The 19,479-nt window shown below is 42.5% G+C and overlaps 1 protein-coding gene across 1 annotated transcript in view; it reads left to right on the forward strand.

Moving 5' to 3' along the window:
* LOC101276337 (ATP-binding cassette sub-family A member 17-like) overlaps positions 1-19,479 on the forward strand; it is a 60,504-nt gene that overhangs the window by 31,085 nt on the left and 9,940 nt on the right. Inside the window, 10 exon segments of the mRNA XM_049699400.1 lie at positions 4,299-4,461; positions 6,029-6,208; positions 6,210-6,328; positions 7,711-7,721; positions 8,303-8,570; positions 8,738-8,942; positions 9,544-9,580; positions 9,583-9,759; positions 15,397-15,555; positions 16,728-16,741. Coding sequence (XP_049555357.1) covers positions 4,299-4,461; positions 6,029-6,208; positions 6,210-6,328; positions 7,711-7,721; positions 8,303-8,570; positions 8,738-8,942; positions 9,544-9,580; positions 9,583-9,759; positions 15,397-15,555; positions 16,728-16,741 — 1,333 coding nt within the window.

Here is a 19,479-nt window from a genome sequence, read left to right on the forward strand (position 1 = left end):
TCACTTAGAAGAATTTTTGGAGGTTCATTCATGTTGTGGTGTTTATAATAAATACTTGTTCTTTTTTATTTCTGAATAGTACTCTATCATATGGATAGATCACTTTTGCTTATCCATTCCATTCTATTGTCTTCTGGCTTCCATTATGTCCACTGATATGTCAGCTGCCAGTATTATTATTATACTTTTAATGCAATCTGTCCTTTACCTCTGGCTGCTTTTTTTTTTTTTTTTTTGGCGGTACACGGGCCTCTCACTGCCGCGGCCTCTCCCACTGTGGAGCACAGTCTCCGGACGTGCAGGCCCAGCAGCCATGGCCCACGGGCCCAGCCGCTCCGCGGCACGTGGGATCCTCCTGGACCGGGGCACAAACCCGCGTCCCCTGCATCGGCAGGCGGACTCTCGACCACTGCACCACCAGGGAAGCCCTCTGGCTGCTTTTAATATTGTTTTTTCTTTGTTTTAGGTTTTCAACATTTTTACAGTGATGTGCCTTTGTGTGGTTTTCTTTGTGTTCCTCTGCTTAGGATTTTTACCACTTTTCACAATGTGTTTCCTGATATTGGTCAGTTTTGGAAAATTCTCAACCAATCTCTCTTCTGATCCTTCCTGTCTTTCCACTCCTCCTGGGACTACTACTTATGCATGATTTTTCCCTTTCAGGTGCTCATGTCTGTTATACTCTCTTTTTGGCTTGTATTCATTATCTATTGCTGCATAACAAATTACCCTAAAACTTAGCAGCCTTGAAACAACAAACATTTATTACCTCACAGTTTCTGTGGGTCAGGAGTCCAGGAGCTAGTAGATAGGTGGTTCTGGCTGAGGGTCTCCTGGGAGGTGGTTGTAGTCAAGCTGTTAGCCAGGGCTGCAGTCTCCACTTCCAAGTTCACTCCTGTTGTTGCTGGCTGACCTCAGTTCCTTGGTATCTATTGGCCTCAGTTCTTCACCATGTGGGCCTCTTCCCAGGTTGCTGGAGTGACCTTGTGATATGGCAACTGGCTTCCCCCACAGCGAGTGATCAGAGAAAGAGAGAAAACGTGACCAAGATGGAAGCTACATTCATTTTGTAACCTAATCTTGGAAGTGACATTTTTATCACTTTCGCTATATTCTGTTCATTAGAAGTTAGTCACTAGGTCCAGCTCAAATCAAAGGGAGGACATTAGCACAAGCAACAGAAGGAAAATAAACAGGTAGAACTACATCAAAATAAAAAAGCTCTGCACAGCAAACAAAATGATCAACAAAATTAAAAGACAACCTACTGAATGGGAGAAAGTATTCGCAGACACTTATATGATAAGGGGTTTGTATCCAAAATATATAAAGAATTCATACAACTCAATAGCAAAAAAGAAAAAACAATCCAATTTTTAAATGGGCAAAGGGCCTGGATAGACTTTTTCTCCAAAGAATATATTCAGATGGCCAACAGATACATGAAAAGGTGTTCGACATCACTAATCATTAGGGAAATGCAAATCAAAACCACTATGAGATAACACCTCACACCTGTTAGAATGGCAGAGCGACTGGAGATAACAAGCTTTGGCCAGGATGTGGAGAAAAGGGAACCCTTGTGTTCTGTTGGTCGGAATGTAAAATGGTGCAGCCACTATAAACACTGATATTGAAGGTTCCTCAAAAAATTAAAAATAGAGGGACTTTCCTGGTGGCGCAGTGGTTAAGAATCCACCTGCCAATGCAGGGGACACAGGGTTGAGCCCTGGTCCAGGAAGATCCCACATGCCACGGAGCAACTAAGCCTGCACGCCACAACTACTGAGCCTGTGCTCTAGAGCCGATGAGCCACAACTACTGAGCCCACATGCCACAACTACTGAAGCCCATGTGCCTAGAGCCCGTGCTCCACAACAAGAGAAGCCACCGCAATAAGAAGCCCATACGCTGCAATGAAGAGTAGTCCCTGCTCGCCACAACTAGAGAAAGCCTGAGCGCAGCAACGAAGACCCAATGCAGCCAAAAATAAATAAATTAATTAAAAAAAATAGAACTACCATATGATCCAACAATTCCACTTATGGGTATATATCTGAAGGAAATATACTCACTACCTCAAAGAGATATCTGCACCCCCATGTTCATTGCAGCATTATTTATAATGGCCAAGTTGTAGAAACAACCTAAGTGTCCATCAGCAGGGGAATGGATAAAGAAAATGTGATTGATAAACACACACACACACACACACACACACACACACACACACACACTATTTGGCCATAAAAAAAAAAAAAAAGGAATCCTGACACTTGCAACAACATGGATAGGCCTTGAGGGCATTATGCTCAGTGAAATAAGTCAGACACAGAAAGACAAACACTGTATGATCTTACTTATATGTGGAATCTTAAAAAAAAAACACCTCATAGAAACACAGAACAGATTTGTGGTTGCCAGAGGTTGGAGGTAGGGGTGGGGGAATTGGGTGAAGGTGGTCAAAAGTTCTAACCCTCTAATCACTTGTTTTTTTTTCCCATGGCAACCAACCCCCATCCTTTGGTGCTTTCCAAAAGTCACCCATTAAGATAACAAAAGACACTTTTATGGCTCTCATCACTTAGAAATTTATAAGGATTTTAGGCGCTCTATTCCAGAACCAGGACAAAGATCAAATACATATTTCTTATTATCAATCACAATAATCACAAAAGGTAATAATAAAAGGTAATAATAAAAACTTCATTTCCTCATGATTTGGCTACATTTTACTATTATCAGTGCTCTTGAGGTTATTTTTACATCTACTTACATCTGTATGATGGAAATGTTATGTTGATAATTTGAAATCAATCATGGTGAGAGTATTTACAACATGGAAATTGATAAACACTATAAATTGGGGTTTAATTTATTGCTTTGATTGTCTAGATTAAAAAAGTAACGACTGAGAAAATGTTAATAGTGTGAATTAAGCTTAAAAGTATGTCATATCTGAAGCAATTTCATTAAGAATAGAATTTGAGGAAATACTCTTCCAGTATTAAAAAAATGTTACTCAATCCAACAAAAATGTTGCTCACCTCATGGATGAATGAGTGAAGTTCTGACATCTTTGTTGTTTCACTTTTATCTTAATCATTAATGTTACTTAAACCATCAACCAATGTTCTTGTCAGAACTACAGAGAACCACACACTACTGCCTCCCGCCCACAGCCACATAAGGGCACCACCCTGAGAGCTTACCCTCCTGCCCCAGTCCAGCCTTCAGACAACTGCAGCCTGGCCAATAGCTTGACTACAGCCTTAGGAGAGACCTTGAGACAGAACCACCCAGCTGAGCCACTCCTAAATTCCTGACCCACAGGAACTGCGTGAGATCATAAACGCTTACTGTTGTTTTAAGATGCTAGGATCTCCCTGGTGGTCCAGTGGTTAAGACTCCATGCCCCCAGTGCAAGGGGAGTGGGTTCAATCTCTGGTCAGGGAACTAAGATTGCACAAGCTGTGTGGCAAGGCCAAAAGATTTTAAAATAAATAAATAAATAAATATGCTAAATTTTGGGATAATCTGTGTCACAGCAATAAATAACAATTAATTCACTGTCTTTTGCAGAACTGTACTAGAGGGAAAATGAGTCACCGGTTTACTGGATTATTTTGTTGTGACAAATTCCCAGCAGTAGAATAACTGGCCCAAAGACTATGAATAAAAATATGTTTCTTGACCTAACAGTTTGCTGCCAACAATGAATACATCTTTTTGCCTTGTTGTGTGTGTGTGGTGGGGGGGGTGGGGGGCAAACTTTTTCTTAAAGGGCCAGATAGTAAGTACTTCAGGCTATGTAGGTTTAGTGGCATAATCAAGGGTATTACGTAAGTCACTTAGATAACCATCTAAACATGTAACCATTTAAAAATGTAAAATCCTTTCTGAGCTGGATTTGGCCTACTGGCCATAGTTTACAAACCCCTGTCCTAGAGCGTCAGCAATGCTGCATTTTATAATTTATAGTTTTGCTCATAAAATAGATATTAGTGATATTTTTGTTTTAGTTTGTATGTGGTATCTTTTAAGGAAAATAATGAAATCTATTTATGCTAGTGTTGCCTCAGTTAATTCAGTTCTTATTTAGTGCCTATTTAAGAATTTTCTAGCCAGTATATACTTGCTAGCAGTATGGAATCTTGGTGCAGCTCTTTTTTCTCTCATTATTGTCCTAACTTATTTTTTTTATATCTTACACAACTTTCATTCTTTAAATCCAAACAAAATGAAATGTGTTGTGATTTTGAGAATTTTTATTTCTTTTTGTTTCTGGTTTGGTTTAGGGTTAGTAAGTTGGTAGATTCCAGTATAGATATACAAATCATCAAGCTTCCCTCCTTCCATTCTCACCCTCTGGTTAGCAGAGTTCCTGTTAATAGAATTAAATGTCTTCATTCAAGGATTTTCTCAATACAGTCCAGCCTACCAATCCAACCAAACACTGGGGTGAGCAAATATTTCAAATGTATGCAAGAAAGCAGATTTTTATTTCAGTCTTGGAATCATGATATTATTCTGTCAAGAAGTATATATCAACCTTTAATAGGGGCTTAAGAAAAAATGTGCAGATTTTAGGCCTAAAAGATTGGCTCTGCTGGGTTTCAGCAGTACCATGCTCTTTGCTCCACTTCAAAGTCAGAATGCTGGTGTTTTCTGACTAGGATCAACACAATGGAAGGGAGTATCAGAAAAGATCTAGAAAAAGTCGTGGCCATTCCTTTCACCAGGAAGAAGAAAGAATAAAAGCATTAAATCTACTGGCCAAAACCCATACTTAATCTTTCTTTTTAATTTTTCACTGTGAAACAGATCATGTATTGTACCACCTGGAATTTAAATTTTTAAAAATATATTCTTATGAAGTACATGGACATTCTTTTAATGCTTAAAAAAAGAATATTGATATGCATTTTATATAGTGGTCTTGATTTAGCTATCTATAAGGTATGTTGCAAAATAATGAGACTGGTTTTCGTGGGTTAGTGAAGAGATTAATCTCACTGTTTCATAGTCTTAAATCACCTATTCAAGGGGAAGCTACCATTCATGGAGCCTCCAAGTTGGAAAGGGTCTTGGGGGTCATCTAGGCCAGTGCCTGTCTTATACAGGAGGCTCTTCTCCAACCCCCAGGAAGGATCTATCCGGCCTCTACTTGGCCAGGCTTTGCTTTAGCAAACAGTTCTGGAACCTCCCCAGGAAGTATTTCTCAGAGCACCACCTCTGATGAGTTATTAGCAGTGCCTTTTAATGAATGTTTGAGGGGAAAGGAGCTTCCATCATGTCAAATGTGGGAAACTTGGGGGGTGCTTGGTAGAGACTTTCAGGGATTTTTTGGTATTTTGAGAACAAGGAACACTGGCACCTGAGGCTTGAAGGCCCCGCTGCCTGCCCCAGCTAGTGCAGCACTACAGACAAGTTGGGTGGGAGCATATGCAGTGCCCACCTCCACAGTCTGCTGCCTCTGGGCCCAGCACTGGATCTTGGGATCTCAGTGCACACGACTACACACTTTGACATTTACTGTCAACGCCACAGGGACATCTCTGTGCGTGTCCTGCATACTTACACAAGTATACCTGTAGGATACATTACTAGAAGTAAAATTTCTAGATTAAAGACTGTGTGAATATCAAATTAATTTTATTCATTCAGCTAATTTGTTTTCTAAAAAGAGTTATACCAAATTAAAATGCCAGCAATGGCATTTTCCTCATATCCTCATCAACTTAAAATTTTTGCCAATCTGGCAGGTAAAAAACAATTGTATCATGTTTATATTTGGTATCTGTTTAGGCTACTCTTCCAGACTCTTTCCAATCTGTGCCTTCTTTTTCTGCCATTAAATGTTAATCAAATAATTAAGTCAAAGAATTTTAATCTGAAGCAATTTTTAACATCATCAAAATGTTAGACACAATATGAGAGAATACAATTGGGCGTGAGCCACGTAACTGCCTGCCAGCTTCTACCTGTGACTATGTTAATGTTGTTTCCCCCTTTTTTTAAATTGTAGTTCAGCCTTCTCTGCCAACAGTTCTATGCCATGTTCTTGAAAAGGGCTACATATTCTTGGTGCAACTCGATGATGATGCTGTCAATACAGATCCTGGTACCTCTGGTGATCCTTATGGTCAGCCTCTCATTCCTCAACTTCAGTACAAGCATGGAAAATGTCCCATTGGAGTTGACCCTAAAAAACATATGGTCAAACTATTGTTCCATTCTTTATTTCTCTGAAATCCAGGCTAGGTCCTCAGCTTTCAGAACATTTTACAGATATGCTCATGGCTGAAGAACAGATTCCTCTGCAGCTGCTAAGTAAGTACCAGGCCCAGGAAAACAGGGCAGGAAACAGGCCCATTGCTCCTTGTAGTGAAGCCATGTGCTTCCAGGCCACATGATGCTCCCTGAAGTCAGAGTGAATAGCTAGAAGTCTCAGAAAAACATCTTTCAAAAATCAAACGACAGGAAAGGGAGAGTTCCTAGAAATGAGACCAAGTTGTGTCTTTCTAGGGACTAAAGCATGTCCAAAAATGAAACTGATAAATTTTCTGTTACATTTGAATGTATTAAGAAGAGATTTACACTCCCTCCCACAAAGGGAGTTTGTGGATGACTTAGTGATAGATGTAGAGAAAACTAAGCAAATGAGAAAAGGAGAACGTTATTAACTTCAGAGGGGGAAAGTTGTACAAAAAAAGAAACATGTCATAATATACTGCTTGGTTCAGCTGTGAATAATTTTTACTTTGTCATAGTAACATCAAAACTGACTATTGATTGAACCGAATTTATGATACAACTCTAGGGAGAGGAGAGGGGAGGGGAAGGCCATAGGGGGCAGGGATAGTCATAAAAGAACAAAGTCCTTGCATCCAAGATAGGATGTCAATAGAGAGATGGACTATTTAGCAATCCAGAGAAACATGAACTAAAAGATTTCAAAGTGGTTGCCTCTGGTGAGCAGGTACCAGGGATGGTGATGGGTAGGCCATGGCACTGCCATTTCTCATTATAAGTTTTATATAATTATTTGATTTTAAAAATTATATTCATGTGATATTTTAATTTAAAATAAAAATTTTAAGCATTTTTTTTTACTAAAGTAAAGAGACCAAATGCAGAAGATGATGTAGCAAAGTGGTTGGGATTACAGTGACCTACCTCTCCAAACCTTGGTTTCCTCTCCTGCAAAATGGAAAGAATAATAAACCTTGCCTCACATTGTCATCGGAGGATTCCATGAGAGAGTGCCTATCGTGAGCTTTGCACACTGTTAACACTGGCACTCAGTAACCTTCAGCCACTGGTACAATTATCATTATTGTGGGTATTTTGGGGTTTTTTTTCAATTATCATTATTGTTGTTGCTGTGATTGAAGGTCCCTTCCAGCACTAAAAATTCCAGAATTCTAAGTGGGTCATATATTTCGCCTGGCACTGTGTGCTGGAAGTCCAGTGATGAACAGTATTATTACCAGCCCTTGATGAGCTTCTAGCCCAGAGATCATATGGATAAGTGACAGTGGTTACAATACAAAGGAACCGTAAGTGATGATCTCAGAGACATGTCTCAGCCTTGGAGGGCCAGAGGATGCTCCAGAGTTAGGAGCCTAAGGTGTGAATAGGTACTGATCCACAGCAGGGGAATGTAACCCAAAGAACATTCCAAACCATGAGAAGAGCATTTGTAAGCATGGGGAATGGTGAGTCCTTAGGCATGGCTAGAACTTCAAGACAGGAAGCGGAGTCTGGATAACAGTTGGGCACTGTAGGTCGTGTGCAGGAGGTTAGCTTTATCCCGAGAGCAGGGGGGAGTCACTTGAAATTGTTGGGTAGGGTGTGTGTGATCAGACATGTCCTTTCACATGAGACTGGAGGGACTGGATAGGAGGCAAGGAGCTCTGTTACAGCCACACAGTCCAGGCAAAGGTGGTGGGGCCTGGGCTGCGTCAAGGCCGTGGGGAGGAGGGGAGTAGACAGAGCTGAGATTTAAAAGATGACTAGACAAGACTTTTTTATACTGCTCCAGTCAATGAAAGGAAAACTTTCTTGATGCCCTGGGGTCATGGGGCTTGGACAGGAGGCAGCCCTGTGGGCAAAGGGGATCACTGGAATTCAGAGCACGGCCATGTCAGGAGGAGCCCACTTTCGGATGTGGGCGGGGGTTAGTGATGAGATAGATACCCAGGAGGAGCAGCGGTTGGGGGAGGCCAAAGGCGAATCCTCTCTGCCTCACTGGACCTGGTGTGATGCTCTCGGATGGTCTGCTCTCTTCTACGTTCAGTAGAGCCATTCCTCCTGAAAAAGTTAGAGGAGGAGCCCGAGGTCTTTGATCAGAACTACCTAGTGGCAGCTTCCTTTGAAGACGTGGGGAACCACACCATAGTGACAGCGCTGTTCAACAACCAGGCATACCATTCCACTGCCCTGGCGCTGGCACTGGTGGACAATGTCCCCTTCAAGTTGCTTTCTGGTGCCAGGGCTTCAATAACGGTATTCAACCACCCTCAACCTCAGTCAAACAAGGAGACCTCGGAGAATATCTTGTACGAGTATGTACGACTTTCCTTCCCTCCTCAGTGCGTCTCCCTTTACCACCTACTTCTTCCTTTTTTTAATTTTGTTTTGTTTTAATCACAAATTGTTATTTTGGAGTATGGTTGCTGTGAGCAGTTCTACTTAAATGGCTACCTTTCTCCTTATATCCTGTCTTTTACAGGGGTCCTAAAGGACATTATCTTGTTATCAACTTACTTTTTGGAATGGCTTTCCTGTCTAGCTCTTTCTCCATCTTGACAGTCAAAGAGAGATGCATCAAGACCAAGCAGGTCCAGTTCATCAGTAGCGTTTATGTGACTACTTTCTGGCTCTCCGCTCTGCTGTGGGACCTCATCTCCTTCCTCATCCCCACTCTGCTGCTGCTGGTGAGCTGCATGGTGCTGAGGCCTTTCCCCTGCACATCACAGGGGGCTTGCCTTGGGGACCCTGTGAAGAACCAGAACCCTACCTGAAGTCCAGGCTGGCAGCTAAGCCCCTGATTGGCCACACAGGGTGTGAAAGCACCTTCATTGCTGACCCTCAGTAAAACATGATTTCAGTCCCAGTATCATAAGGAGCAGAGGGGCCAGCTCTAGGGTCTCTAATTTGTGGCTTCCCCACAACTGCTGCCTCAAGCTAGTAAATGACAGTGCCTTGGGGACAGTGCCCAGAAATAGCTCACCAGGGCACTGAGGGTTGCAAGTCTTTGGTGGTGACTGAGTTGTGCAGCTTGAGGTTCCCTGGTCATTTGTGCAGAATGGATCACGTCCTCCTTTGTTCTGCCTCTGAGCCCCTGATCTCACTGCACTGATTTCCAGGGGCAGAGCCAGCTGTCTCTGCACTGCCGGATGAGTAAGGGGAGTTGCCGATGTAGTACTGCTAACACCCTATTTACTTTATTTTTAAAATTAAGATTATCATATCCTTTCTCTAATGCTTAGGACTGACTCTTAGTGACTTTTCCAAATTCTACCCCGCTTTCCAAAGGTGGTGTTTTTGTACTATGATGAAGAAGCTTTTACACACCAGAAAACATCCCTGCTGTTGTCTTGATGCTAACGCTCTATGCCTCTATCATCCCCTTCATCTACCTGACCAGCTTCTGCTTTGACAATGCGGGTAGCGCCTGTGTTAAGCTCATCATCACGCTCACCTTTTTGAGCATCGACCCCCTTGTTCTCGTCTCAGTCACAAGTGAAAAAGGTGAGGACCGTTACGGCTACACATCACACATCTTTAACTTTCCCTCCAGCAGCCACAGAAGCTGTACCCATGAAAACGTGTGTCTGCCAGGGGCCTGTGTGAGGCTCTTCTCAGCAGCTGTCAATGGAAGAGCCCCAAACTGTCAACGTCCCAAACATGCATCTCCAGGAGGACAGTGACACACAGTGGTTATATTCATCAGCAGAGTATGCTCAGCAGCAAAGAGGGAATAGATGCTCACCACGTGCAGCAGTGCAAACAAACATCAAAACAGGGTGCTACGTGGAAGAGGCACACTCTGAGCCAGAAAAGCGTTTGGCTCAGAGCTGGGGGGAGGGGGTCCACCACATGGAGACCTTAGGGAACTTTCTGGAGTGTTGGAAACACTCTGTATCTTGATCCAGGTGTTGGTTACATGGACATAAATATTTGTCAAAATTCATCAAACTGTCCACTTATGATCATGCATTTCACTGAAATAAATTATTCCTCAGTTTAAAAGAAAGTAATAGGGCTTCCCTGGTGGTGCAGTGGTTGAGAGTCCACCTGCCGATGCAGGGGACACGGGCTCGTGCCCCGGTCTGGGAAGATCCCACATGCCGCGGAGCCGCTGGGCCCGTGAGCCGTGGCCGCTGTGCCTGTGCGTCCAGAGCCTGTGCTCCGCAACTGGAGAGGCCACAACAGTGAGAGGCCCGCGTACCACACACACACACACAAAAAAGGTAATAATAAGCCAGGGTTGGATGAAGGCTGCTTGGTGACGTGCAATTAGAGTCAAAGAAACTGAGGGGTGAGCCATCTTCACACCACATCCTTTAAAACCGACGTCTTCATGTCTGTGCTGCCGTCTCTCTCTGGGTCAGATATCCATGATCATATTTTACCTCTGTAAGGCTTTTTTTCATTTGTTTTTATGCTGACCACCTCCTTCAAATTGACTTTGGGGTTTTGTTCATTTCTTTCTTTTAATTTAAAAATATGTTAACAGCTTCTTCTGCTTTCATCTTGGGAGTCATTCTGTCTCTTAAAGGACGTGTGTGTATTCTCTATTTTGAATTTATTTTACTAGTTTAACTCTCAGAGTTTGTGGTGCCTTTTCCAGTTCTCATACATACCACCTGTGGAATTTCAGAGATGGAATTATTTTCATCTGAGAGGATCATAAAAGTGACAGTGTTTTGACTTTATGATTGAAATAGAACAAAAAGCACACTGCAGGCAGAGGAAAGGGGATACACAAAGGCCTGTCCTGAGGGAAGCCAAATCCAGCAGTTCTCAGCTGTAAACTCCATCTGAGATTCACTGATCAGCACTTAAAGACATCCTGCATGATTCCGACACAGGTGGTACAGGGAATCACTCTGAGAAATGTTTGCCCTAATCTCCAGGGAGAATCTAAGGATTCCTCCCTTTCTCCTCTTCTCTGTCGCTCAACCCACCCGAGAGGGACAAGCACCTGAAAGTCCAAGGACACTGAGGGCCCTGATGGGAGCAGAGCTTTTAGAGAAGATGACCAAGCTAGCACCTGACTCTCTGGACATTCTCTCTGGATCCTTTGGCCTTGCTGGGATCTGTTTCTTCTTAGATTCCTTCATACTATTTCTTCTCTTCCCTCCAATGCAGCAATACAGGGACCAAGGCACTTCTTCTGCTTAGCAGGAGGCAACTGCTAAAACTAACTGGAAATCGGGTGAGTCAAAGAGGAGGGAGGGGGCTTCCCTGGTGGCGCAGTGGTTGAGAGTCCGCCTGCCGATGCAGGGGACACTGGTTCGTGCCCTGGTCCGGGAGGATCCCACATGCCGCAGAGCGGCTCGGCCCACGAGCCGTGGCCGCTGAGCCTGTGTGTCCAGAGCCTGTTGCTCCGCAACGGGAGAGGCCACAACAGTGAGAGGCCCGCGTACCGCAAAAAATAATAATAATAAAATAAAAAAATAAAAAGAGGGAGGCTGGGACAAGGCAAGAAGCTTCACCTCTGGTCTGGGGAAAAGGATGCCAGTGCCTTCACAGGCTCCATCCCTACTCCCTGAGAAAGAAAACTATACATTAGAGGCTGGCCCTTGGCCCTTGTACACATGCCCTAGAGGCCTCATTAAGATGCTGTCACCATGGCAGTAGACAGAGAGTTATGAAAGCTAAATCTGAGCTCTTTTTCCTGAGACTCTACTAAAACGATAGCAAAGGAAATAAAAATGTATGAATTCACAATGAAGAAACATCTAAAGTGCATTCAGAGGGGAAAATGGCTGAGCAAGTATCTAATTTAGCAACACACAATCCTCGAGAGGCTTGGGACCACAGAGAAAGGGAGTGAAACAGTCTGTTCCATCTCCACTGGCCCTACTACCACTCCCCACCCGGAAGCAGTCAGAGATCCCTCCTCTTGATGAATTGAAACTGCTTCCAAAAGAGACCTAAACATTATGGACTGGTCCCCTGCCTAATTGCCTTAAAATGTAGCCTGCCCCCTACCTCCATAAACAAAGCTAGCAAATCACCTCCTGGTGCCTCATTTGTCTCTCTGAATAGACAGACCAATCAAGGATCACTGATCACTTGAGGATGGCAGCCAAGAAAAGACTAAAACAAACCAACAAAAAGGAGACACAGGGGTAGGGCCATGCAGGAAACAAAACCAAACAAAACAAAGATTTTGGAAAAGATTGCATCTATTAAACAACAGAATTCCATGAAGAAGAAAAACTTTGAGGACAAGAAGGAGCTGATTGCCAAAGTAAAAATTTAGCAGAAGTGTTGGAAGATAAAGTCAATTAACCTGCCAAAGTAGAGCAAAAAGATAAGAGAAATAGGAGAAGTTGAGAAAAAAGGCAGGTAACGTGAGAGTAAGTCCAGGAGATGCTATTATATTCAATTGATAAGCATTCCAGAAAGAGAAAACAGAGGAAATGAAGTTGAGGAAACTACCAAAGAAATAAAGCAAAAATATTTCCCAGAGTTGAAAAAACAAACTTCAAGATTGAAGGGATCCATCAAATATCCAACACTGAATGAAAAAAGACCCAGATGCTTCCTAGATGACAACGAGTTCTATACTGAATTCACTTGTCAGTCAGGTGTATGGACAGAACAAAGACAATTTCAAATGGGCAAACAGAAATTGAAGTCACCACGTCACTTTCTTGGAAAGTTAAGGATATAGGCCAGCAAAGTGAAGGAGTAAAGTAAAGGAGAAAGAAGACACAAGATCCAGAAAAGGATGAATCCCACCCAGGAATGTGGCAGAGAAAAGTCCTTCAGTTGGAGGGCTAGATATGGATGGTTTGTGACCTCTCCTCAGTCTTCAACAAGCTTTGGAGTAGGATCCGCAGAGAAGGAAGGAAGGAAGGAAAACAAGCAGAAGTTGTAAATATCTGTTCCTTTGATTACACGTATTGTTGGTGAACTGATTCTGGTTAGGGTGAGCTTGGGGCATGGGGTTGTCCCCTCTCAGATTTCAACAACTCGTCTCTTAGGGGCCCGAAGATTTTCGCTGAACAGGGGAAGGTCTGGGAGGAGACCGTGGCTGACTGTTCATTCCCACTCTGGGCTCATGAGCCTTGCTTAGTGGTTAAGTCTTTCTCTCTACCCCACACAGGAGCTGCACTGCTGATGTTCTGGTAGTTTTCCCATCTCCCCTCTACCTCAGTCTCCAGGTTAGATTTCCAAATTTAGAATTCTAAAGAGAAAAAATGAGGAGGACGTGACCCACTGTGTCTCCTTCCCAGAGCCATGTCTGCCACCTTTGCAGCTGTACTGCTGAGGCATGGTCTCCTTGGATGCAGCTGTCTGGTCACCAGAGCCATGACTCTGGGGCCTCAGCGACAGTGTGGAGCCACGACTTCTGAGTTGTGCCCCAAACTGCACCTCCAGCCGCATGGGTGGACCCTGGCTCTGATGCTCAGTTTCTGAGTCCTGGCCCAGGAAATGTTGGTCTGGAGACGTCATATCCAAGTTCACCTTACCATACATCACAGTAGCCTCCACTGACAGGAATTTCACAGATTGACACCCAAAAGCTGTACTAATCTCTAAATCCAAGCCCTGAGAGTAGAGTTCATTTTTTATATGAAGAGTTTATTCAGCCTCTCTTCAGGGAATCTGTAAGTCACACGTCCACAGGCTCTCTCCCTTGGACTACCCACTGGTTTAGAGCTGGTGGTGTGACTAGTCATGAAGTCTGAAATTAGAGCTCTAATCCCACCCAGTTATTTCCCCTTTTTGTTCGTGAGGATATTTTGTGGTTTGTGAAGGGTGGCGGCTAGTAGCACGTGTAGTTATCAGGGATAAGCACGAAGTGGCCTGTTGGGTGGGTGAGGGCTTGATTACATTTGTGGACTGTAAACATGGCCCCACTGCTGGCTCATGACCCAAGCAGCACATTATGAGTTAATCCTCTTACAAATTAATTAGCTTATGAGTAGCATATTTATTTTGCAGAGCAGTTGTGTTTATTTGTTGTAAATAAACATTTAAAATATTTTAAATATAACACAGTTTATTTATAACCCCATTTGGCATTTCTTCACTTTTCAATATAACATGAACCTAAAAACTTGGCTTCTCAAACCTCTAAGAGACCCCAGTTTCTGTATATTTATTTTATAACCAGCCAGTTTACTGACCTCTCTTTTATTTCTTTTTTTTAAATGAAGTATAGTTGATTTACAATATTGTGTTAATTTCTGCTGTACAGCAATGTGATTCAGTTATACACATATATACATTCTTTTCCATTATGCTTTATCATAGGATATTGAATAGAGTTCCCTGTGCTATACAGTAGGACCTTGTTGTTTATCTATCCTATGCGTAATAGCTTACATCTGCTAATCCCAGCCTCCCACTCCACTCCATCCCTCCCCCAACCCCCTCCCCCTTGGCAACCACATGTCTGTTCTCTATGTCTGCGAGTCTATTCTGTTCTCTCTTTTTTTTTTGGCTGCAAGGCTTTTGGGATCTTAGTTCCCCGACCAGGGATCAAACCCGTGTCCCCTGCATTGGAAGTGTGGAGTCCTAACCACTGGACCACCAGGAAGTTCCCTCTCTTTTATTTCTAATAGCTCTTTGATTGATTCTTGTGGCTTTTCTAGGTACATGATAATGTACAGCATTTGCAAATAATGATGGTTTTGGCTTTACAAACTGTACAGGCAGGAACTGTGTTCTTACCTACCTGTAAGATGACACTCAAATAACTCCAAAGCTGGCCCACCAGACCCTCCTGTCTGGCCCTAACTCATTTGTAAACCTCCAGCCTTCAAATCCACTGCTTCCACAGGTGCATCCCATTCTGCAGCCACGTTCTTGCTGGTTTTCTCAAACACACCAAGCTCTTTCTGATTTGTCTGCATAAACAATAGGAATAGAAGTAAAATGACAGGTTCAGGAAGCACTGCAAAAGAAAAATACTTATGGCTTGGAGGTTGAATGACTACAGGGGAAGAGGGAACACTGGGAGTCAGGGAGAACCTGATTCCGGTCTTGGGCCTGGCAGTGTGACGTGCAGAGACAGATATAGCAACAGATAGAGATAACAGATCCTTTATACAGGATAAAAGGCACAGTGGGTTCAGAGAGTTGCTAGGGGATGTTCCCTTTTCTTCCTGAAAGAAGAGTTAATATTTTCTATTCCCCTCACAGATCTAGGCTACACAAAAGTCTCAGAGTCTTTGGATCACACATTTCTACCGCTTCCAGGCCACTGCCTGGGGATGGCTTTCTCCAACTTATATTACAACTTTGAACTACAGAAGTTTTGCAATGCCAAGAGCCTGAACCAGACTGAGTGCAATCAAGTTTGTGAGTATTGCAAACAGAATTTGTTAATTACATTTTTTTATTGAGATATAATTCATAGAAAATTCACCCTTTTAAAGTATACAATTCATTGGCTTTTGGTATATTCACAAGGTTGTACAACCATCATCACCATCTAATTCTAGAACATTTTCGTCACCTGAAAAAAAGAAATACCCCATCCATTAACAGTCACTTCCCATTCCCTTTTCCCCCAAGCATCTGACAACCAATAATCTACTTTCTGTCTCTATGGATTTGCCTGTTCTGGACATTTCATGTAAATGGAATCATATACTATGTGACCTTCTGTATCAGGCTTCTTTCACTTACAACAATGTTTTTGAGGTTCATCCAGGTTTTGGTGTGCGTCGCTACTTTGTTCCTTCTTATGGCTGAATGATATTCCATTGCATAGATAGACTACAATTTGTTTATCCATTCATCAGTTGATGGACATTTGGGTTGTCTCTACATTTTGGCTATTATGAATAATGCTGCTGTGAACATTCACGTACAAGTTTCTGTTTGAACATGTTTTCAGTTATCTTGAGTATATACCTAGGAGTGGGTTTGCTGAGTCTTATGGTGACTCTATTTAGCTTTTTCAGGAACCACCAAACTATTTTCACAGTGGCTGCACCATTTTACATTTCACTAGCAATGTATGAGTGTTCCAATTTATCCACATCCTTTCAACACCTTTTAAAATTAATTATTTTCTTAAATTGTGGAAAAATATATACGAAGTTTACCATTTTAACCATTTTTACATGTACAGTTCGGTGGCATTAAGTACATTCACATTGTTGTGCAACCATCATAAACATTATCTCCAGAACTTTTTTCAACTTGCAAAACTGAAACTCTGAATCCATGAAACACTAACTCCCCATCTCCCTCCCCCCAGCCCCTGGCAGCTATCATTCCACTTTCCATCTCTATGAGTTTGACTACTCTAGGTACCTCATATGAAACATTTTAATTCCTTTCTCATTTCCTTTTGGGTATATTCTATAGCTATTTTCTTTGTGGTTACCATGGGAATTACATTTAACATCCTAAAGTTATAACATTCTAATTTGAATTTATATCAGTTTAACTTCAAAAACATATAAAAACTGCTCCTATACAGCCCCTAAAAACCCCCTCCTGATATTTACACCCTTGAGTAGTCCCCTCCCAGATTGTACCAGGGTTGGTCTGTGTGACTGACAGAATACTGTAGAAGAGGTGGCATGTCACTTCTGAGATTGGGTTATGAAAGACACTGCAGCTTATGTTTTGAGTACACTCTCCCCTTCACATCACTCACTCTGGGGGAAGCTAGTGGCCATGTCATGAAGACAGGGGACTTCCCTGGTGGTCCAGTGGTTAAGAATCTGCCTTGTGCCACAACTACTGAGCCCATGCCACAACTATGGAGAGAAGCCTGCACACCGCAAGGAAAGATCCCATGTGCTGCAACTAAGACCTGACACAGCCAAAAAAGAAAATAAATAAATATTTAAAGAAAAAAGAAGACACTCAGGCAGCCCTGTGGATTATAAAAAATAGTCAATAGAAGACAATAAGTGCGAGAGAAAAAGAAACAAAGAACACATGGGACAAGTAGGTAGCCCTAATAAGATGGTAGATTTAAATTCAAATATATTAATAATTGCATTATATATAAATGGACTAAAGACTCCAATTAAAAGATTAAGATTGTTAGAGAAGATAGGTTAAACACAGAGTTACCATATGACCCAGCAATTTCACTCCTAGGTATATATCCAAGAGAACTGAAAAGTTACATTCACACAAAAATTTGTACATGAATGTTTATAGCAGCATTTTTCACAGTAGCCAAAAGGTGGAATCAGCCCAAATGTCCACCAACAAACAGATGAATGGATAAAAAAAATGTGATCTATCCCTGCAATAGGATATTATTCAACCATAAAAAGGGGACTTCCCTGGTGGTGCAGTGGTTAAGAATCTGCCTGCCAATGCAGGGGACACGGGTTCGAGCCCTGGTCCAGGAAGATCCCACATGCCGTGGAGCAACTAAGCCCCTGTGCCACAACTACTGAGCCTGCACTCTAGAGCCCACGAGCCACAACTACTGAGCCTGTGTGCCACAACTACTGAAGCCCGCATGCCTAGAGCCCGTGCTCCACAACAAGAGAAGCCACCACAATGAGAAGCCTGCACACCATAACAAAGAGTAGCCCCCACTTGCCACAGCTAGAGAAAGCTTGTGCGCAGCAATGAAGACTCAACACAGCCAAAAATAAATTAATTAATTTAAAAAAACATAAAAAGGAAAGCACTGACACACACTACAATATGGATGGACCTTAAATACATGACGCTAAGTGAAAGAAGCAAGTCACGAAAGGCCACAGATTGTGTGATTCTGTTTGTATGGAATATCCAGAACAGGAAATCTGTGGAGACAGTAAGTAGACTAGTGGGGAAAGTGGGCAGTAACTGTTCATGAATTTGAAGTTGCTCTGCGGAGGAGTGATGAAATGCTGTAAAGTTGATTGTGATCATGGACCACCACTGTGACTACATTAAAAACCATTGAACTGAACACATCTGATGGGTGATTGTGGTAAATGGATGAATTGTATGGTATGCTAATTATATCTCAATAAGCTGTTGTAAAAAAGAAAGAAGGAATGAACAAATGAACAAACAAAGGAATAAAAGACAAAACAAGACAGGTCAAGGGCAGATGGTCGTGGAGAGACCCTCCCACTGGCATAATTGTCATCAATCATCCATCCAACAGACATTTACTGAAGCTCACAGACAAGAAAGTATGAACCTACTCCATAAACTCAAATGATAAGAAGTGCTACATTTCTTTGTATTATTTAAAATCAAGTGGCATCTGCCTATAAGACCTTCATCCTGCCTGGCTGGCAAGAAATTGGATTTCAGTCTCCCTGGAACCCATCTGCACATCACCTCCTGGCAATTTGTGAAAATTCATAGTTGGAAATATAGAATTTAAATACAGTTAAACCTGCTCCTCCACTTCTCCATTTTCTCCTAGAAATCTCACATGGATTAATCTCATCAGCAAACTCTAACAGAGCTATATCCTTGCTCTCTTCCTTTGTGAGCCTTCTGCTTACCACCCTTTATCTGTACAAATATTTTTTAATTTTATTTATTTATTTTTTTTGCGGTACATGGGCCTCTCACTGTTGTGGCCTCTCCCGTTGCAGAGCACAGGCTCCGGACGCACAGGCTCAGCGGCCATGGCTCACGGGCCCAGCCGCTCCGCGGCATGTGGGATCTTCCTGGACCGGGGCACGAACCCGCGTCCCCTGCATCAGCAGGCGGACTCTCAACCACTGCGCCACCAGGGAAGCCCCTGTACAAATATTTTTAAGCATTCTTTCACATTTCCTAAAATACATTCTTACCAGAATCTGCTAGTATTCTAAAAATCAGCAGTGACTTCTGAGAGTCCACATGCGTTTCTGTCAGAGTTACTCACTCAGAATCATTCGGCTCCACTGTGGGATTGTCATTGGTCCATGGTGCCACCATGCTCTGAGCAGGGCTCCTTGGCCATCCCAGATGAGCCATCATGGCAACAGGCTTACTGCAGACTCAGGTGTGTAAGAAACATCACATTTCTTCATTTTCTTTGCATCAAATGATAACATTTTCAAGCCTTCTATCCCAAAATTTGTTCATGAAATAGAAAGCCTATATAGACCAAAACTGGAGGTAAAATTGAAATAATGATTAAAGATCTACCCCTTCTTAAAAGAGTCTAGGCTAAAAGGGATTGATGGGCAAGTATACCAACCACCACCAAACAGTTATTTCCTTCTTGTATAACCGCTTCAGAAGCATAGGCGAGAAGACAGAGCGCTACCCAATCTTAAGCGAAAAACCAAAGACAGTATCCAACATGAG

Source organism: Orcinus orca, chromosome 16 (genome assembly GCF_937001465.1).
Source record: "Orcinus orca chromosome 16, mOrcOrc1.1, whole genome shotgun sequence".
Lineage (NCBI taxonomy): Eukaryota > Metazoa > Chordata > Mammalia > Artiodactyla > Delphinidae > Orcinus > Orcinus orca.